At 33.3% G+C, this 23,164-nt stretch overlaps 3 protein-coding genes across 3 annotated transcripts; all 3 read right to left on the reverse strand.

Annotated features, from left to right (window-relative positions):
- Positions 1-2,284: 2,284 nt before the first annotated feature.
- Positions 2,285-6,973, reverse strand: LOC108207480 (two-component response regulator ARR12-like). Its single transcript, XM_017377922.2, has 6 exons — positions 6,854-6,973; positions 5,116-5,211; positions 3,576-3,678; positions 3,242-3,388; positions 2,720-2,865; positions 2,285-2,549 (listed from the first exon to the last, which is right to left on the reverse strand). The coding sequence occupies exons 3-6, from the start codon at positions 3,670-3,672 to the stop codon at positions 2,478-2,480; spliced, it is 462 nt and encodes a 153-aa protein (XP_017233411.1). The 5' UTR covers positions 3,673-3,678; positions 5,116-5,211; positions 6,854-6,973; the 3' UTR covers positions 2,285-2,477.
- Positions 6,974-14,042: 7,069 nt separating this feature from the next.
- LOC108208657 (tyrosine--tRNA ligase, chloroplastic/mitochondrial) lies at positions 14,043-15,709 on the reverse strand. Its single transcript, XM_017379193.2, has one exon. The coding sequence runs from the start codon at positions 15,614-15,616 to the stop codon at positions 14,171-14,173; it is 1,446 nt and encodes a 481-aa protein (XP_017234682.1). The 5' UTR covers positions 15,617-15,709; the 3' UTR covers positions 14,043-14,170.
- Positions 15,710-17,563: 1,854 nt separating this feature from the next.
- LOC108208662 (actin-depolymerizing factor 2) lies at positions 17,564-19,681 on the reverse strand. Its single transcript, XM_017379197.2, has 3 exons — positions 19,527-19,681; positions 18,009-18,274; positions 17,564-17,905 (listed from the first exon to the last, which is right to left on the reverse strand). Exons 1-3 carry the CDS (start codon positions 19,527-19,529, stop codon positions 17,755-17,757), a joined length of 420 nt encoding a protein of 139 aa, XP_017234686.1. The 5' UTR covers positions 19,530-19,681; the 3' UTR covers positions 17,564-17,754.
- Between the last annotated feature and the right edge of the window lie 3,483 nt (positions 19,682-23,164).

A 23,164-nucleotide genomic window follows, 5' to 3' on the forward strand; every position in this document is an offset into this window, starting at 1 on the left:
TTAAAAAATATAGTTAACCTCTACAGAACTCGCTCCAAGCGTACCTATCTGTTGTCACCTCCTATGGATGACTATATTTGCCGAACCTCTACAGCTCTGTAAGAAAAAGGGATGACGGAAATATCCGACCAGATTAGATCTACCCGAACCCGATTTTTTTGGATCTGGATCCGGATCCGGATATTTTTTTGGACCCGAAAGAGTTTGGATCTGGATCTAGATCTTTGGTATCCCGAATCGAAACAGCGAAACCCGAGACCCGATCCAGAACCGAAATCCGATTAAAAGCCCAATACATATAATATAAATATATTATAAATATATTTATATTTACAAATTCATATAAGTATTATATATAATTATATACTATTTAATGATATAATATATTTATATTTATATATTCATATAAGTATTATATATAATTTATATACGATTTAAATGTTATTGTATAATTTTATTACTTAAATGAGTTTGAATAGTTGGTAGTCTTACCGGTCTTTCACTCGGTCAATCTCACATGACTCTGGCACAGACACAAAGTTCACCCTTCACATGACTCCATCTTATTATTAGGGTTCTTCCACTTCGACGCAGCCGCTGGCCGCAACTATTAGCCTACCACATCCTTACTCCTCCGTCTCACGTCATCAATCTACCACTTTCTCATATCATGTATGATGAACTGATTTTTGCTGTATTGTTTGATTTTTTCAGTTTTGAAGAGGCAGAAGAGCATAATTAAGGACATCATCTTTAGTCTTCGATTTTCCTGTTTTTTCATTTCCATTAAACTTCTATTTGGATGATTTGTAAGCTTATGGGTTCGAGTCCGGATTTCGGGTAATATCCGATCTATTTTGGGTTTTGGGTAAAATCCGATCCGAAATCCGGTTGGATCCGATTCGGGTCTTACCTTTTGGGTTTTTTCGGGTTCGGATCGGGTTCGGGTATTGTCATAATTTTCGGATCTGGATCTGGATCTTGAAAGATTCGGCCCGATCCGGCCCGTTGCCATCCCTAGTAAGAAATCTATAAGAAAATGGCACATAATTTATTATCATATTAAACTGATATATTCTATTTTAACAGTCTAAAATGTTAATAACATACTAATCTTAATTTATAACCAACCAATATAGCCAATATCATTGAAGCACAATGTTTTACAAGTTCACCAAATTTTACATAATGTCTTGCAGGTCCAATTTAGCCAACGATTATAATCGACACCATTTTAACGATTATATTTTTCTATATTATTTTGACAAGTATTTTGATATATATATATATATATATATATATATATATATATATATATATATATATATAGGGATAGGATCAAATAAAAACTTTTTTAAGTTACAAACTTACAAACTTTTTTTTATTCTCCCATCGTGTTAATCCTTAGTTATATAAAGTATCCATGTTGAAAATTCTTCAAAAAACATCACAATTTTTAAAAATAACGCATAAATAAATCGCGTTTTCAACACATTTATAACTGGGGTTCAACATCGGGTGTTGAACACTAATTATCATTGTGTTGAATATATCTAAAAAGATGTTTAAACTATACCTCTAGGGTTTGGGTAGGGTCTAGAAACATAAATATTAGTTATATAACATGTTTACCTTAGTTCTTACATTTAAAAATTGGTTTATGTACTTCTCCGCCACTATTTTAATCGATGTTCAACAAAATATGTTAAAAAAATATTGAACTCAAGTTATATATGTGTTGAACAAAAAAAGTTTGTAAGTTTGTAAGTTTGTACCAGAACCCTCCCCTATATATATATATATATATATATATATATATATATATATATATATATATATATATATATATATATATAGAGAGAGAGAGAGAGAGAGAGAGAGAGAGAGAGAGAGAGAATTTGGGTTAAGGCTAGATTTGGGTTAAGTTTTTTTACCCCCCATTACAATTTCGGGTCGGATTCGAATTGGATCAAGTTTCTTATCTAAGACTATCAACCCGAATCAAACTAGCCTGATTACAATAATTCCTTTAAATTACTTTATTTTCTCAAAGTCAAACTTTCAATTTTATACATTTTAATAGTTTTCGACATAATACGAAATTTATCCTTTTATGACTAAGATCCGAAATTGTCAACCCTAACATTAACGTCCACTTTGACATTAGGGTCGGAGATGCATGTAAAGAAGTATGGCTATCAAGCAATCTAGGATTAACAATCCTAGTTTATTAGAACTTAAAGAAAGTTAAAAAATTAATAATATGATTGTTGTATATAATATACCAAATATAATCACAACTATTTATATAAAGATCCAGGAAATACATGAACAACCATTCACTTTTGTAGCTATTGCATACATAAAGATGCTTTAATAAAAATTCTGGACTCATGGTCACTACTATAGCATAATTACTAGATTTATAGTTCTGTGAAATTGTGATTGTCTGTCTTCTTCATTATCTTCATTCATCATTAAATGAGACGATAAGATGACGATGTGCCAACATCTTCATTTGGATCTGGATCTGCCTTTCCTTTTCCCTTCTATACAAACACCAACATTAAAAAAACATATTAATAAAACAAACAAACTCACACACTCTCGCTTATGTGTGTGTGTGTGTGTGTCTATGTATATATCTGTTTGTGTATTTTTTTTTCGCACATATAAATATAAATATTAATATAATATATAAATAAAATATTAGAATTACCTCCTCCTGAATTTTATTTTGCCATAAAATCACAAGTTGCCACAGATATCTAAAATCCTCTGCCACAAAAGGCTTCGTAATGACACGCATTGCCCCTTCATCAAGTGCATGGATAATAGCCTCAACATTTCTATCTGTTGACATAACTGCGTATATAAACATAACAATATTTTAATTTATTAGCCATTATGATAAAAATGGAGTAATATATAAAAAAATCAGCTTAATCAAACTTAATTAATATATAAGTGTAACTATTAAAAAAACTATAATTTTAAATACATATAAAGGCTTTTTAAAATTAAAAACACGTCATAAAGAACCCCTAACCTATAAAATAATTATATATTTGATTCATCTATATTAATTTGTTTCAACTTGCATAACCAGTATACATGAATATCCAGTTAATTATGAAGGTTCTGTACTGATTTTTATTAGTAACTAAGCTAATATATAGTATATATATCATCTTAGAAATGGATCCACCTCATGCCATATATAATATATAAACAAACTCACAAACAACAGGCAACTTGAATCGTGAATGAATTTGCCACATCAACTGAAAACCATCCATATCTGGAAGGTCTATTTCAGCTATAACTAGATGAAAAAACTCGGCCCTCAACATGCTTAAAGCCTCATTGGCATCTTTTGCGGCCTTCACTGAAATACATAAAATAGAAATCATTAAAAAAGTACATATAATTTATGAAAATATATTTCATATCTTTATACAAATGAAAAGCATTTTAACTTGATTCTCTGTTTTTGTGTGTGTGTGTGTGTTAAGATAATATATGCTGAAGTAATTGTCAGTAAATTTATTGATTGACGATTAACAAAACAATACCATCATATAATTGCCATCCCTTAAGAAAGGCACAACTTTCAGCACGACTAGTGTCATCGTTGTCCACCACCAAAACTCGATATATTTCTTGTGACATGTTTGACTGCCAGAAATTGAGAAATTAACCCAGTTTATATTTGCAATGAGAATTCAATCGAAGTTAATATATAGGCACCATTATTAATAAAATCTAATGGATCATATGATAAGTAGTCTATCCATATCCTATTTTTTATGGTATCCGTAGATAGTTTTTTTTAGTATCCGCAAATATATATTTTTTTATTGGTATAGATCATAAGTTTATCTAATATGTGTGTATATGTATGCACGTGACCGCGCGTGAGTGTTATGCGACCAATTGCCCTCACTCAATCGAAAAATCATTTTTTGGTTGAAGAGTAGGTCACGGGTGATCATCATATATTTGCCTTCGTATCCATAATAAATTGGGAATAATAATATCATAGAGTCAAATTTGCGACCTCTGTGAACTTGAGCTCAAATACCATGTTAGCTGATCAATTTTTCTAAAATCTTAAGATGTTAGAGCATCTCCAAGAGCCTCCTTGTTGGCTCCTAAATATAATATAAAAAATGTGGCTCTTAGTAATTTAGGACAAAGTTAAGAGTGTAAACTCCAACAATACTCTCTACATCTCTTCTCTATTTCATATTTTATTCATATATTGGGCTCCACTATAACAAAAGAGAGGGAAAGATGGAGGTTGATTGGAGGGAAGGATTTTTTTATTGTAAAAAAATAAGTTAGGAGCCATGTGGTGGCTCTTAACTTTGAGGAGAGAGGAGAGAGAAACAAGAGGCTCTTAAGATTTAAGAGCCACTTAAGAGTCTCTTGGAGCAACATTTTGCTTCTCCCTCCTCAAATCTCAAGTTAGGAGCCTAAATGAAGAGCCTCTTGGAGATGCTCTTAGGAGGGCATAGCAGGATCATATTGTATATTCTAAAAATATTTGCAAACCATAGATTGTTCATATGTATGTCAAATCAATATACGTAAGAGATGGAAGATAAAGTGATTTTGACATGTTCATTGTAAATCATTGTTGACTTGAAAAAGAAGAGCGAAGATTATTCGGTTAATGAGATGACCGGCTTACATATATCTATCTATTATTATATTAATAAATATACACATTTTATCTGGTTGGTCTTCAAATTCTTTTTTAGGACTTTGAATACAATATGTATCTAATTATCGGTCTACTTTATTTAAATTAATATGACCCGTTTATAAAAGTCAATAAATATTTAACCCATCTTTATTATTTATCACGCACATGTTACTTGTCAAGTACCACAACTAACATTTTTGAAAGGATATCTTCGATATGTATAACAAATAAGAATTTAAATTCACTTGAAATTCAAAGTTGTCATCCAACTATTTTTATGATATGCAAATTTGTGCTATTTTAACTTTAAAAGACTATATATATATAGGTATTTGAGAAAAGTTCTATGGAGACTAATTTTTGTGGAGGCTTTAGAGATTTAATCACAGCCATCCTTTTCTTACCCCAAGGGCTGCAGATATTTGTCCTGCACATTTGTTTTCCCTCCATATCCGGTCCCGCACTTCTAAATCGGTGAACACAAGCAGAACTTCTAAATCCTGCGTAACATAAAATAATAATTCCATAATATTGGTGTTCAATCACCGAAATTTTAACAAATAAAAATAATAATTGCATACAAAACAAAGCTGTAGTTGGACATTGCTATGATTGGCACTGAACTCATTGTCATTTGTCTTGCAACGAATTGTATTTGTTACAAGACAAAATAACACTTAGATATATCACAAATAGGGTCGCGCTCAAAAGAGAACCAGTCCTTAAAATAGAACCATAGAACCACTAAGGTTCTGCTGCGGAACCCTAAATTTTAAATAGATTTTTAGGATCTAAATCTAAATACATGTTTTTTTCATATTTTTTCATCGTTGTGTGTGTTCAAAAATAATTTTAAAATCTAATACATAGATATTGACATTTTTTGCATGTGAAGTTCTGTTGCAGAACCCTAACTCATACTTAAGTTCTGCTGCAGAACCCTGCCTTATAAGGTAAGGGTTCTATGGTTCTTTCTCTAATGGTTCTCTCTGGAACATGACCCATCACAAATATGCTGGACAAATTATTAATATTACATTACTAGAAATGCATGACAAGAATAGTGTAAATTATAAAGATAGTTTTGAATTAAAACTGAAACAAGAAATGCAGGACAAAAATAATGTAAATTATAAAGATAGTTTTGAATTAAAACTAAAACAAGAAATGCAGGACAAGAATATTAATAATACATTACTAGAAATACAGGACAAGAATAGTGTAAATTATTAATATTACATTACTAGAAATGCAGGACAAAAAATATTTAATCGTGTGTCCATTAATTGCCAGATTATTTTAACGGTAGATCTTGTAGTCTGTTTTTAAGGACTCCAAAGTTTTTGGTCTCCATTGAACCCAACTCTAGTGATCAAATATAAACCAACCCTTAAATAAAAACTAAAAATCAGTAAAATTAGTGATATTCGATTTAGAAAATAGTGATTTGTGTTGCAAAAATTAGTGAAAACTTCCAGAAAATGGTGAAAACCTCCGGATTTTTTCTTGTTGTCGATTCCAACTAGAAAATGTTTGATTATGAGGACAAGAAACTCAAAAAGCTGCAGGTGGAGTATGGGCGATGAAATCTAGATGACGGTGATTACTGCTTTAATGGGGATGAATGAGTACACCCTAAAGGTAGGTACATCATATGAGAACTATGGAACCACTAGAAAGAAAGGAAAGCAACGCTAGGTGATGGAGTATCCAATTTACTAGAGCCGACTAAAGGGCCAAAAAGAAGTCGAAAGTCCAAAACTCCTATTGCCTGCAAGGCTGCAATATTTCACTATAACCTAGAGGCAAACGCTTCTATGCTTACTTTCAGGCGAAAGCGAGGGAGGAGGCATTGAAGGAGGTAAAGGCGGAGGCGAGGTGACAAGGTAAAGGATCAAGACGTAAGATTACAAAGCCTGCATAGAAAAATCATGCTTATTGTTAGCCAAAAAAATAATACCATTTTGTTATATCAAGGGCGGAGTCCGGAAATAAATTTCACTTGGGCTAGCTTCTAAATTTTTTTCTTAACTTGATTCTGTAAATTAGCAATACTACAATAGCAATAAAAACTTATCTCACAACCATCACAACCATGACAATGAAAACAAAACACGAAATAACAAGACAATTCGATATCACCTGTACCACTACAAGAGCAGGAGATCCATAGGTTTGAATGTATATGAGATCACTTGTACCACTGCAAAGCAAGATTAAAATTAGCCCACGCTTATAATATGTATAAGATAATGTTCTCTGAAAAACTAACTACCAAATTTGAGCATTCTTCCTTGTTATTTGAGTTCCAACCTTCGATTCTTAATAGAATAAAACTCGTCTATTATAGAATCTTAATCAATATCTCCCTCTTTTACTCGACTTGTCACTATATATCCAATAAAGAACAGAAGAAAAAAAAAAAGATTGAATATGTTATAAATATAAAATCTAAATAAGAATATAAACTATGAACTAAGAAAAAGATGAATTAATCATGTTACTTACCTCTGAATCTTTACTCTCTGCCTATCCTTTTCCACGCTCAAAAACCTAATTACAGTTTGGTTAATTGGTTTTACGTTCTGTTTTGTTACTGAACGTGCTGCAGCAAGTAAAATGGGCTGTGCTGTGCAAATACTACCCAGGCTGCTTGCAAAATATCTGGGCTTTTTAATATAAAATTTTGTAAACTTTTTTTTTTAACACTGGGCTGCAGCCCACCGGAGCCTCTTCTGTAGCTCCGCCTTTGTATTATATGGATGTAGCTTCAGTTACTCTATCAGAATAACTCCAAATAAGGAAGTGTTTTTGCATAAAGATTACCTCTGTGAATCAGTGTTCCTATAAATATTGCATTCATCACTAATTCTTATCTCAATGTGCTTTGATTTCTGTAAACAAAACGAGCAAAATAACAAAAATCTAAAAGTTGAGCAAGACTTGTATTAGAAGAAAAAGACTTCGATATTTGAAATAACATGCACATATTTTCTTCTTTGTCAGCATGTATTCCTCACATAAGGAGAGCTTTTATCAGATAACTATGCTGCTGCCACTTTGTGCTCATGGACATACCTTGTTACCTGGACCTGTACGAAGTTCTTGACTTTTGAGCTTCAAATGCTTCTCTTCGGCAACTAATGTTTTCATTGGTTCTGCACATTGCTGTCGTTGCACACTTTGACCATAAATGTCATCATATCTGGCCAAGACTGAACATATACTCAAAATCAGAATATGTAACATCCATGTACCCATTGGTCAAATTTGATACTTTTTCTATCCTCAAGTTCCCAAAATATTCACTACTGTTCTTAAATAAGTGGAGTGTTTCCTTGGACTGTGACTGACCACTAATGGCTAATCCCTAAACCGCTTCTTCAAATTTGAAACTAATCACATTACCATATTGTACCAGCACTCGTCTACAATCACCTGATCATGATGAAAGTCAAAACTCCTCTGAGGCCAGATATTCTAGGTGACAACTTTAATTCACAACAACTTTTCGTTTTTATTATTGACAGCAAAATTTATAAATGTTTATTATTAGCCTTTGACAAGCTGCTGCTATACCTGACAGTATGATTCATAGTGGTTTCTTTTATTGTCTGACTTGCTGCCGTTAGTGAAGAATCTTAGGGACCTTAGTCTTCTTAGACGTATCGATAGTAACTAGTACAAAGACTGCCATTTGTGTCTGTGGAGGAGTCATATAAACTATAGGGTAAATGCGCAGCGGAGGACCCAGCCCCATAAAATTGCGGGGTCTAAAATTTTCTATATGTTTTCTAGACAATTATATGTATCTTTATAGTAAAAAATTCTGAATGCACCATGTTCAAAAATTTTAGTGGAAACCACATGGTCCGCAATGCGTAGGTCCCCATAACATATTTATAATGGGAAGAAATGCATTTAAATCTTTATGTTGAGCAAAAGGGTTCCAGTGCAGTCACAATACAAAGTAAACGAAGCAATAGCCCTTTAAAACAGAAAACTGCAGACCTTGACAACCATTTGCAAAACCTTATACTCCCTCCGTCCCCCTGAGTTGTATACGCAGGGGGAGCGGCACGCACTTTAATGCTTCTCTAAAGTATACTTCTATAACTTATTTTTAGAATATTTTTTTCCTGAATAAAAGTTCAACTATTAAATTTTTATTCAAAAAAAGAAAATCTTAAAATAAGTTATAGAACTATATTTTAAAGAAGCATGAAAGTGCATGCCAAATAGTGAACGTATAGAATCCAGAGGGAGAAGGGAGTATATGATAAAAGAAATTAGGTATTAGGTAACTTCAAGTTTTTAACCTGAACTTTTTTAAGCAGGTGTACCCTTCAAAGTGTTTCTGAGACAAATTTGTCTTCCCTAAAGCAATAGAGTGTTCTGCTGCATCTGTGCCTAACTTTCCTGCAATTGATATTCACTGTGTCAAACTTAGGACATTAAACAGGGATAGTAAAGAAACAACAGTTAATATAACGAATGTTGAATATCATATATGCATGTATAATGAAGCTGGTAGCAGTAAAGTACCTGCTAAAGTATCAAGACGACAAGAACAGACTTATCGCAACCAGGATCCATGATGGCTAAACACTCGCTAGGTTGCACACAGACAGCCTGTCCAAAATTGGCGCGAACTCCTTATTTTGTTGGCACATTTACCCATAAATCGCACAACATGTATGGTATTAATTCTATATGTTCTTTATTCATCAAATGGAAATACGTAAGCTTGCACTAGGAATTGATGAATTGCGCCTGTTTTTCTACTAAAAAGATGTTTGTGTTCATGTTTTGCTGCTCCGCAAAAATCATTTGAAAACAACAGTCTATTTCAAATATTTGTATATGCGCAGCATTGCCATTTCTTCACAGCACTTTTATAGAAACACTCCAAGTTAGCGCAGTCTGGTTAGCTATGTCTCTATATGTAGGGTGGCACTGTGTATAGAATTTCAAGCATTCATCAAACATGAGGCGGCTGGTTATGTATGAAGCAACTAAAAAGTAAAAGCATATACTTTCTGAAGAAGTTACACAAGCTTACACAGAGAGAGAGAAGTTATCCAAAGCAAATCAGAGTGAGAACAAGTGAAATTATCAGAGCAAGTCAAAGTGAAATCAAACTTTGAAAAATCCCTAACTTTCTTAATTACCCCAAGCAACTCAGAGATGGCGATGTTGGTTTTGTTACAAAGTTTCAGTTTGCAAAATGGGTATGATGAAGATGTGAGATTTAGGGCGTAAGAGAAAGGGGATTGATTAGGCTGCATGAGATTTTTCGGATAGCGGGCAAGACTATAATAATACAAGTACACAACAAATAAATGGCTGTAGAATAGTGCATATATCATATTTCATAACACATACATGCTTCGCAAAGTGCAGGATAAAGTTCAGTGGCAGCAAGATATAGGGTTCGCAATACAAAGAAACATAAAATGTCACCTAATGACCTTGCTCTATCTCGATCTAACCGATGGTGTCACAGGTTTTGAGACCTTCATATAAATTTTGTATTGAAAGATTACTAAAATATTTTGTTCGTGAATAATGAGGATCGCACAAAAATTTAGTACCAAAAACAAACTTATATATTATGAGTTGCAATGTAGACATGCAGTAAATAACTATTTTGAGAAAAAAGAAATCACTTGAGCAAAAATTCGGAAGCAAAATTAAATGATACCTGCATGAGCACACGTGTAGTAATCAAGGATCAGGACAAATGCTGCAGTCTGAGGCCAAAGTCACCATGCCATGTATCACTAGCAGGATTTGCATTTTGCAGCAACTTGCCAGGTGTGCTGGGATAATAATGCAGAGCAGTTGCTGCGGCATTGCAGTGTTCTGGTTGCCACCCATATAGCTTTCTAAATGGACTCAAGGAGCCAAACCAGAACTATAATACAAAATTACTGAAGGACCTTTACATACAACTTGTATTCTAGGACCTTGAGCTATATATAATGACCCTTCGCAAATTAATCCTTTAAGTTTGATGAAAATATATCTCTAGCTACTCCTGCTCACCAGCTAGACCAGTATAGAGAATTAAAAAAAGGAACTCAAGATATTCTTCATATGAAACAATTTGCATTTTGCACAAAGATGCCTTCAGTAAACAGTTATATGGTCTAGATGTAATGTGCGGATAGTAGGTGAATGGGTGGATTTGAAACCAGACAAATGGGTTAAAGTTGTTAAGATTGTTTGCTTGACCATATAAAGTTCTGGACGGATAGGAAACAACCCGGGTCAAATCTCGAGTCTTTTTCGAAAAATCGGGTCAAGTCCCGAACTCCGAATCTGAAAATAAGCCCAAATAAACTGGCCCAACTGCAACAACTTGGGTAATCCACAAGCCCACCACAGGCCCCCAAAAGATCATGATTTGTTGGTGCAATTGGTAGTAGTACTTATGCTTAGAAACTGAACTAAAGTCTCCACACGACTCGATGTGAGACCACATGTGAACTCTTATCAAAATGGTTTTTGATATTTTATATTATATCAAGTTTTTACTCTATCTTTTTTGCTTTTTGTTGGCTATTTATAATAACATTACTGTCTTGATGATGTAACAAAAATGACTATCTTTTATGATAATTAATATCCTCATTAAGGAGGTAATCAGTACCTCATTAGGGAGGTGATAAACACATAGCTAAGCTTAAAAATTAGAAAGTTTTATTAATTTTTTTAAAATAAAATTTGTTATTAGCAAAGAAGAACAGATTAAAAATTTGAATTGTTAGATCAGTTAAATGTATAGGGTACTATGCATATTAAAAAAATAATATTCGACATACTGAATAAAACAATTGCAATATTGTTTAATACTAACAGTACAAATTTAAAATCAGATACTATGTGTTTTTATTACTCCCTCTGTCCCCACAAATTGTATACGTTTGGGACAGAGGACGCGGTACACATTTAAGGCTCTTATAAAATATAGTTCCATATATTATTTTAAAATAATTTTTTTTCTGAATAAAAACTAGAAATTTAATGTTTAAATTTTTATTCAAGAAGCAAAAAAAAATTATAGAACTATACTTCATAGAAGCCTTATAATGCGTTTCAAGCAATGCAAAAAAACTAAATAGAAATGCATGGGACGGAGGGAGTATAAATCAATTTTTTAATTGTTCAGAAAATATGATTAAGATCTATCAAATGACACAGCTTAGCAATTCAAAGATTTGAAAGGTTATTTTTTTTTAACCGTTAGAGATTGATCAAATGAATCCTAAGTGTGTATGGTAGAATGTCACTGTGGACTTGTGTATGGGACTATGGAGAGAGGGCAGGGGTAAATTAATTTAGTATTGTTGACAAGAGATTATTATATATTCGTTACTATATAATACAGAGAAAGTGAGATTGCAACACCATTAAACATGTGATTTATTAATCTTGTATAATTTCCTGTTAGCAATGACATCCCTGCTTGGATCATATCAACACCACAATAGACAGAGACAAAAGAGTGAATAGTCTTATTATATATACTTATAAATGTGGACTAATTGATATAAACATCATATATGCGACAAAAGGCAGTTCACTATACAAAATTATGCGAGTTGCATTTTCTGGTAAATTATGCACCATTAAGCCAGCTATTTCAGATATTAAATTGACTATCAGAATGCATCCGACAGCAGAGCATAACAAAGAGCATAAACCATGAATTTCAATTAATATTTCACAGAAAAAAATTATTTCTACGAAAATTACATATTCCTTTATCATCTACACTATCCGCCTATCATAGTAGATACATATGAAAGAAACAAGACAGCTTCAAATGCTTCAAAGTGGCTATAAGTTTATAGAAACCAAAGTTAGGAACAAAATTCTCGATCACCAACTTATTTCTAATTTTTCCGAATGGGGCCTATGTATTACTTAATGACTATATTACCAGGACTTGGGTATCGGTGTTTGGCATGGGTTCGGATCCAAGAGTCAGATTCGTAGTTTTAGGATGATTAGGATTCTTGAATATGGATCTGAAATTAGACATGAATACTGGAACTTGGGTTGTTACTTAAGCTCCATGCTAGGAAAACTTGATATACTGGAACTTGGGTTGTTACTTAAGCTCCATGCTTGGAAAACTTGATATAGACTAATTTATTGTATATTCGCAAAACCAGTGTCTACTGTAGATAAATTACATACAGTAATTGTGTATATAATATTGTAGCATAAAATTTATGAAATAACATACAAACAAGTCATTTATGGATCTTGATCTCTATAAACAAGTTGTAACAAGACCTAAATTTTCATTTTGACCTGGGATGCTACAAGTTGAAGTGTCCGGTTGTAATAAGAAGGATCTGAATCAGATCCCGTACCCACACCCATGTCATGTCCAGTGGACATGGGTATAAGCACAAATTGGGACAGTCCAGGGAACATAGCTTAATGATTAGCTCTCCAATTGTCCCAATCCTCATCTTTTATTCATCCCCAACTTCCAAAGCACTCTGAGACATAATCTTGTCAGTTTTTGCTTTCACATTTTGTTCCTCTATATAAGCTTTTTCTAGTACAATGGAAGGGGAAGTGAATTAATTCCATGATGGGGGAGGGCAGGGATGAGCCTTTGGCCCGAGGCTATCCAGGAATCCAGAAAAAATTATGTTTTTAGAGTTATAAGGCACGTCTCCTCTATTTACTCGTAGGATTGTTATAAATTTGCATTAGCGAGTGTATACTGTGCAAGGCAAAACACGCAGGAACACAATTTGTATAATATATTGTATTACGCATATATAATCTTTATGTTACGTGTTGTGAAAAGTAAAAAAAGGCTTATTTATACAAGATTTCTGAACTTGGATTTCTTTAACTTCTTGAACTTACTACATGGTACTGTATCTCTAATTTTCTACTCACCGACAAGTATCTCAATAAGTTTTGTGATGCAGAACAGAAAAATCATACCTACTAATCAAGTGATAATGTGAATTAGATTTCCAAACAATATCAACTCAAATTAATATGAAACACCGCAGAACAAAACAAACTTCAGACAAAAAAGTGACAAAGTTAGCCCTGTCGAACCACATAATTATAAACAATCATCCGATGGTACACTTTTGCTGCACAATTAAATCTGAATCAATGAAATCTAAGCACTATATATACTGTATAAATATATCCTTGCAGCATTGTCGATAAGGTTCAAGTCTCAGAGGCATGTGTGGGGCAGGGGTCCCTCCGAGAACTATGCTTTTATACCAAAAAGTTCTGTTTACGATATAGCAGATGACAAGTGTGTTTATATAATCATGCATTTCGGAACAAATAAAATTCAATAGTATTTCATAACTCATCTCATCTATTATACATGAAGAAAAATTCATATAGAAACACACTTAACTGTGAATTAAATTGCAGTACAATGATATTACCAGCAAAGAGTCAAGATATTCTGACAATCATCTTATTCTTTTTGCCTGCAGATAGCAGCAGAACTTTTCCTTCAACGATATCCTCGACCTCTATCTTCCTTCCTTCACTATCAACCCTACAATTATTCAGATACAATCCACCTTGTTTCAACATTCTTCTAGCAGCAGATTTACTATCAAGCAAACCAGTCGAAACTGACAAATCAACCAGACCATAATTTAGAACTTGATCTAATTTCATAGAAAATGAGGGAACATCCTCAGCAATCCCCTCAATCGTCTTCCAATCCAACTTAGTCTCAGCACCAGGCTTCAAGGCCTCGGTTGCCTTCAAGGCCTCCTCCAACCCATCTTGTCCATGAACAAATCTTGTCACTTCTTCAGCCAACTTACGTTGTGCCGTATTCGGAACATACCCAGATTTCCCCATCTCCTCCTCAATAACATTTATCTCCTCCAAACTCAAAAAGGTTAAAATTTTTAAAAATTTCACAACATCAGCATCTGGGACATTAAAAAAATACTGATAAAACTTAAATGGAGACAACATAGAGGACGAAAGCCAAATAGCCCCATCCTCGGATTTCCCAAACTTAGTCCCATCACTCTTTAACAACAGAGGAAAAGTAAGTCCATACGCACCATCAGTGTGCAAAATCTTCCTAATAAGATCCGTCCCAGCCGTAATATTACCCCATTGATCACTCCCACCTATCTGAACACTAACCCCCATTTTATCAAACAAATGCACAAAATCATACCCCTGTAAAAGCTGATAACTAAACTCCGTAAAACTAAGACCCGACTCCGACGCCTCCAACCTCCTCTTAACACTTTCTTTCCCCATCATAGTCCCAATCCTAGCAAACCTACCCACATTCTTCAAGAAATCAAGAAAGGTAACATCTTTCCACCAATCATAATTATTCAAAATCACAGCATCATCACCAAGAATCTTTCTAACAATATCAGAAATACAAGATACATTATTTTCAAGAGTTTTCACATCAAGTTCGGGTCTTTCAAGGGTTTTGCCAGATGGGTCACCGACCCGACCCGTGGCCCCGCCAATCAAAGCAACTGGGACATGCCCACATCTTGAAAACCAAGAAAGAATAATCAGACCAATTAAATTACCTAAATGGAGTGACTGAGCAGTTGGGTCAAAGCCACAGTAGACTTTAAGAGGAGTGGCAGTGCAAACAGTTTGGAGTGACTCTGAGGTGATTGATTCTACAAGGCCTCTTTGTTGGAGGATTTTGATGATGTTTTTTTGTGGGGAGGGTGCGTTTGTTGAAGAAGATGATGAAAAGCAGCGTGTTTTTGAGGAGCTGTGGAGAGAGAGAGTGGAGAGATACTGGTGGCTGTGGCGTGAGATTGAGAGGAGAGAGAGCTTGTGGTGGTGGTGTGAGAAGAAGGTTTTGAGGAGACATGGCAATGTAGAAGCCGTCGCCATTGTTTTTCTGATGAGTTATCTATCAGCGTACAGTATCTTCTGGTTTCTAGCCCGAGGATTTATTTCCAGAATTTACTCTCTTTTTTTAAGTTTAGGACTATGTTTAGAGCAACTGCAGCAGCTTCCCTATTTGGAGTCTTAAACCAAAATATGAGAAATATGGGAAAATAATCCACTCCAACAGTATCTTAGCTCCACTAGCCATGTCTTATCTTTAGGTAACCTCTCTCCTCTCCTAAATCTTATTTTATAATAAATTTTAAATACAAACATGTTCTCTCTCTTCACCCATTGCATAATGTTAACTTTTAATAATAAAATAGTATATAAGGAATGAATATAAGGGATATTGTTGGAGGTGAGAATAGCTATTATTATCTTAAGCCACTAAGATCCAATATTTTATATTATATTTAAGGAATGGACTAAGATGCAGCTGGAGATGCTCTTAAAATGCTACTACCTCCGTCCCTTTTTACTTTGACACTTTGACTTTTTGCATGTAACTTAAAGTGATTAAAGAACATACTTCTGCTTATTATTTTTAATTTTTTTTCTGAATTAAAGTTTATTGTTTATATTTTTATTCCTAAAAAGATAATTTTAAAAATAATGAACGGAATTATGTTTTTTAATCACCTTAAGTTACGTGCCAAAAGTCAAAATGACAAGTAAAAAGGGACGGAGGTAGTAGTTGATGCTCGATTATTTTTCGGTGTCTTTAAGAGTTATTTTTCGGTATTTTTAAGAGATATATTTTATGATACTGAATATTTTATAAAATATTCAAAAAAATATTTTTTTTATAATTGTTTGATGTTTTTAGAGATATTTTATGACATCTAAATACTCTTGAATAATATTTGAGGAGACATTTTCTACTATTTTGGTGTTTTTAGAGAGATTTTTTATGTTGAAATAATTTTATGTTATTTTTAAAAATTATTTTTTATTAGGTTGCGACTCACTATCATCAATGCCCGTGAAGTTGTCAGATGACATGTGATTTCGGACCATATATATCTGGCAGTTAGGATTATAATAAACTATTTAACACATTAAACGGTTTTACTGTTGGATAGGAAAAATGATCTCGTATACTGCTTTTTGAGAGTCCTTGTTCAACATTTAAAAAATGTTAGACATATTAAAAGAATGTTATAATCATCGTGGTGGATACTTATCCGACATTCTGTTGGATTCCGAAAATCATATGCTGCCTAACCCATTCAAAGCCTATTTTAAAGCTAAGAGGGACTAAAGACTGATTAATCTTTTCCTGATTTCAGTCGCCCAGGGACTAGCATGCATTTACACATCCTGTACTGCATAGCAAAGACGGCTTGTAGCTAACGGGGGAAAGAATGAAGCACCTAGACGGCTAGACCAATCCGCACAACTTGAAAAGCTTCTATTTAACTCCGTTTTACTTTTCTTCAAGTAAATCACTCATCCGATGTTGTCAAGATTCAGAATCGCCCAAATTACTCAAGCTTAAACACTCTTCAACGTCACTCGCCATTACTTGGGATAATAATTGTTCATTCAAGCAATTGTGCGTCTTGTTCATTCAAGCAATTGTACGTCTGTAACTAACAGGTCTTGTGTTTTCAAAACAAGGTTCAAATTGAAACATATCTGTATGCAGAGAGGGAGGGATGATGGTGGTTTCCAATCATGGGGAGGACTGAAGAAAAAAACTGCAAGGAGGAGATGCCATGCATACCAACATATTGACATGCAATTATTCTCATCGCCTTATCGGCTATCAAACCAAGAATTTTCTTTAATAAGGCACTTTTAACTCAGAATCATAATTCAATCTATAACAGCATCAACGATGTTAGAGTAGCAAAAGAAAGACAACAACGGTACCAAGAAAGGTACAGGAAAGCTCAAATACTAATTTCTCAGCCCTGTTGAAAATCCCAAATGTGAATCAAGTCATCAATGAAACCGTTGCCACACCACGTCATAAAATTTGCTATATTTGTTCTACATGCACTTCCAAACAACAGACGAGATATAATATCAATTATAAGAATACCAAACCGAACAATAACAAGCCAGACACAGTGTTCTTTAAGCAAAAGCAAAGAGTACAGAGTACTCTGTTGAAGATGTACAAAAACAGATTCTTAATTGGCTCGGCTTTTGAACACATCAAGCCCCATTTCTGTTGGATCAGTCGCTTGCAACTCAATCTGGATGCCATCTAGTTCCCTCTTGAATCTGTCCTTGGAACTTGCATAAATCATTTTGCTCCTCACCCTTGCAGTATCAGGTGACCTTTGAAACCATAAAACACATTGTTAATAGATGACAATAGATTTATTAAATGCAAAAAGGAAATATAGAAGAAGAAATGTTATGACATTTGCATTCTATTTACCACGCAACGAAGAAAATCCTGCTCTTTGGAACATTCTCTGGAGTCAGAAACTCATAGTCATAAACTGCATAACGACACTCGTCAGCAGGAAGGCAGGCAGCAAAATCATCATAGCTCTCTGCTGGCTCACCAAGCTTCTCCACCATGACTTGCTTCAGCTTCTCCTCAATCTTAAACACTACAAAGCGAAAAGTTCTTTTCGTTTTCAAGTCTAAGAACCTCAGCTTGCAGTCATCATGCACAGCCATCCCAGACGCCGCATTAGCCTACATATTGGATACATAAAGAATGTAAAACAAAAATAGTTCCACAACTTAGATCCATTACATCTTTTTATCTCACATAAATACTCCCCTAAACTGCATCAACACTACAACTAATATAATGCTAACAAACAATCTAAAATCCTAACCAAAAAACTCAAATTAGACGCGCTATTAAAAAATAGTGTTGTCCAAACTAATACAAACTGTGATTTGTGAAACCAATAACATATATGTCTTCCATATCCGCGTTAATTTATTACTCCAATTTGTGTCTTCGCCACTAAAACGAACTTCCAAGCTTCCATATCCTCCCATATCTACAACTCCAAGCTCCAATGCAAGTATCCCTCAAGTTTAATAATATGGGGGCTAATACTTATTCCGCTAATGATTGCAAACAGTAGATGAGACTTGAGAAATATTAATTGTACTACTTGAAACCCCCAAAAAACTAAAGCAAGACCTGGAATCAGCCCATATGTTATTTATATTTCCTTGTGTAGTGAACAACAGTAGCCTCGGCCCTCGACAGACGCACAAATCAAGATATAAAAAACCAGTTGATAGCTCATGCACCATTATCAGGCAAGAGGCCTTACTACCATCAACACTAAACTTGTGACCAAATGATTAAAAATAAAAGGCAAAACATATAGCACAATATGGTTATAAATCCAGCTCGATCCTTATCACAATTTAAAGGTTACAGAGACAAACCCAAATCTGACAGACACAACTTCAACCCGAATATGACCCAAAATACTTCTTAATACAACTTTTCACCTCTAAATTTAGGCTTTTATATTCATATTATTCAAATTCACCATATCTAAAATAAAATAAAATTAAAAAAAATTACCAATCCTACCCGAAACCCGAAATTGTCGCTTCCAAAATCTGTAGACAGATCTCAAAACTCAAATTCAGATAAAATGAAGAACTTCAAAAAAAACAAAACAAGAGCTTGAAAATTTACAAAAGCAGAGGTGAAATACTGCAAAAGCAGATCAATGATCAAAGCTCACACATCAGATCCATAAGTTACACTAGCATATACATCCAACTAGATCACAATCTATAGATAAAGATTCAAACTTTTCAAGTAAAGAACCAAAACAATCACAGATCAAACACTATAAAGATCAAAACAAGCACAAAATCACACGTATCTCAATACATAAACAGATTTACATCTATTGTAATGAAGAGTACAGAGTCAAGCCAAAGTAAAAGGTGGGTTTTCGAGATATACCATTGTGTGATCGGAACAAGTGAAGAGAAATAAAGGGAGAGAATATAGATATAGAGATTGTATGGAGAAATGAAATGAAAGATAAAGAGGAAAGCAGGGGACTTTGAAAGATGTTCAAAATAATTGAGAAAAAAGAAATTGAAATTTCAGCTTTTAGGGTGTTTGTGTGTGGTGGCTAAATAATATAGATTCATTGTCAAGGTCCCACACCAGTAAAGTATAGCGGCCCTGTAATGTTTGGACAACTTGCGAAAATGTCGATTATAGCCTCAACTTGTGGATATGTGCACGGGTCTTTATGTCATTTAGACCCTAAGATTTTAGGACAATGCTAGAGACCCCAAATTTGTTCCCCAAAATTTGTTACCAAATGACGTGGATAATAAGTGGCGAAATTTGATTGGGTGATTGATGAATCTGCAGGGGGCCTCATTATTATGGGAATGAATGCAACCAATAAAATTTCGCCACGTCATTTGGGAAAAAATTTTGGGATAAATATTTGGGGTCCCTAGCATTTTCCAAGATTTTATCTTGTTAAATTTTTAATGCCTTTTTTGTTTTTCTATAAAAATATTCCTATATATATTTAACTAATTTTTATTAGAGTTACATTATATATTTATAAAATTGGTCAAATCAAAAGTTCGTCTCAAAATTGAAACCATTCACGAAATCACTATATATAATTACAAAAATCACTCGTTTATATATTATTAATACTCTAACTATTTTATGCAAGAAAATAATCGAATTTATTTATAATAACCGATAAAATCAGTTATTAGTGGCTGATTATTGATAATCAATTGTAATTATAGGAGTTTCATGACTACAACACGCAATAAAAAGCGATGTGACGGTGGTTTTAAACAATCGTTAATGATCACAAGTTACGGAAGCAAGTATTGATGACCAATCATGGTGGTATCGAATAGTGACCAATTGTTGAAGACGGTTGTAATGTTGACCGGAGGTGCATTATTGTGGTCGTGATGGTGAAGATGATGACGATGTGGGGAAGGAAGAGAGAGTAAAAGATTTGTTATATACAAAATACTCCCTATGTCCCATTTAATTGTATACGTTTCTTTTCAACTGCTCGACACGTTTTTCAATGCTCTTATAAAATATAGTTCCGTAACTTATTTTTGAGATTTTCTTTTTCTGAATAAAAATATAATATCCAAACTTTAATTCAGAAAAAGAAAATTTTAAAAATAAATTACACAACTACACTTTACAGGAGCATTAAAGTCCGTGTCGCGTACCCGTCCCCCAATGTATACTACTCAGGGGGACGGAGGGAGTAGTGATCAGTGATATACAACTTAAGAGGGGAAGGTATAAAATAGTGACTCGTTGATATACAACCGGATTATTTTCACAATTTAAAACAGTGATCAAATATTAGTTTGGCGCTAGAAACTAGTCTTTAGGTTAATTTCGTATTTAGTATCCGAAATCGTACATCCATCGGTCCAAGTGTCCAGGTATCAGATCATTTTATTTTTAGTTGTCCATATTTGGATTCTTGATCATTTTATTTGATATAAACTGAACTTAGGTATTTGAGGTTCTATTAGGAATATGTTATACTTGATGATACAAAGTACTTTAATTATTGTACTTAGTTATTTTCCAATGTAGTTTATCCATGCATAACATACTTATTTTAGTATACATTCATCAGATAACCCATCAACGGATGATGTAGTGCTATAACAAAATTGTAGTACCTTAGCAGTTGATAGATGTAATAGTGATCAACTGATATAGCAATTGTTCTATCAATGCATGTATAGATAGGGTGACATAATTGGAAATATTTGAAGTCATTCAATCTATACAAGTGAAGTGAAGATCAATGGATAGTCAAAGCATCAACGACTGAATAAACACATCATCAACGGCTGCATCAATCCATCAATGGCTAACCAGTAAAGCTATCAATTGATGATTCAAGAAGCTGTTAACGGCTACATTCTTCCTAGTAGTTGATGACAATCAATTGACAGCTACAAGTCAAGTAAAGGACAAAAGTCACATGGGTTGATGTGAATGGTGTTGCACCAGTTTTGGAAGCTAAACCAAAAAGAGTTTAGTCAAATATTAAGAACCTCGAAGCCTACCATTTCAAACAAAGCAACAAGAATTTCAGCTACCAAAAGCACTGTCAAGTCCAAGAAATTCTATATTTGTATTTGTTAAAAAAGAGCAGGTGTATGCTTTTGTAGACTACCTTAGTTTGTATTAGCATATATTCACATTGTAATTTATATTTTAATATATCCAATACACCGAGAACTGAAGAGCAAAGCATTAGAGATATCAAGTAAGAATTTGTAAGCTTTAGCTCTTTATTCTTTTGTAAGCAACCAAGTGATTTTTACTTAGGATCCACCTGAAATTTTTTAAGACCTTGTTCTTTATAATTTCTATTTAGATTTCAATATTTCTTGTGTTTGAATATAATTTGTTTTTTCAAAAATAGCTTGATTTTTTTGAGATTTTATCCAACCCCCTTCTACAATCTAACTCGTTGTTTGCATTGTCAAATAACAGGTTCGGATTTAAACCGATTACGATCCAAGATCATATTTTGTATTTTCAGATTGGGGAGCTTTTGATCTACTGAAGTCTGAATATAAACCACTAACATTAAATATCAATTTTATTTCAACTTTTCAAATAATATCATTTTGTCTAAAATAAACATAATACTACAAAAATATAATAATTAAAATTTCATATATATATATATATATATACATAATTTATATATATATAATTTATTAAATATATATGAGGATTCCTAATGCATGATCATGGTGAATTAATCATATTATCTGGAATTTAAATTTAAATAATATATTAAATATTCATAAAAGTTTGACTATTTACATAAAAATGTGATAGGTTAAAAATACATTCCATATGAGATCGAATCAAAACACGATATGTGGATCTTATTTGGGTATTTAGGTAATTTTATATAAAATAATATGAGACTTAGTCTTAGCGGGTATATAAGTGCTCATATTTTGGATCATATTTAATCCGACTCTAATTCTCAATGAATCATTTACATATTTGATTGGACTCATAAGATCTCATCCTTTCTTTAACTAGTTTAAAGGCCAAGAATAATTATCAATTATCTCATAACACTCATCTCATATTTATTTTATATAAACTTGCAAAATCTTTGACACAACTTTTCATTACTAGAAACGGATAAAATATTATCCACGTAAGTTTGCACAAGGATGATATTATAACCATGTTATTTATAAAATAATGTCTTATCAATCATCCCCAATCAAGAACATGGACAATGTGGCATACCGTGCTCTAAGTACCTGCTTGAGTCCCTAAATAGTCTATAAAGTGTGAAAATTTTAAGCAATATGGATATTGCACATATACACCTCTTTTTCCAAGTCATTAGTATGAAATGCATTCTTCACATTATTTGATAAACTTTAATACTTGAATCTACAACTATGCAATATGTAGTGTTTATATATTCTCACTTTTAAAGAAGAGCAAAAAGTTTCATCATAATCAATACTCCATGAATAGCCTATCTCACTTTTACTTTTGTTTTTGTTCATTGAAGCTTGTTTGCTTGGATC

Source organism: Daucus carota, chromosome 2 (genome assembly GCF_001625215.2).
Source record: "Daucus carota subsp. sativus chromosome 2, DH1 v3.0, whole genome shotgun sequence".
In the NCBI taxonomy this organism is placed as follows: domain Eukaryota; kingdom Viridiplantae; phylum Streptophyta; class Magnoliopsida; order Apiales; family Apiaceae; genus Daucus; species Daucus carota.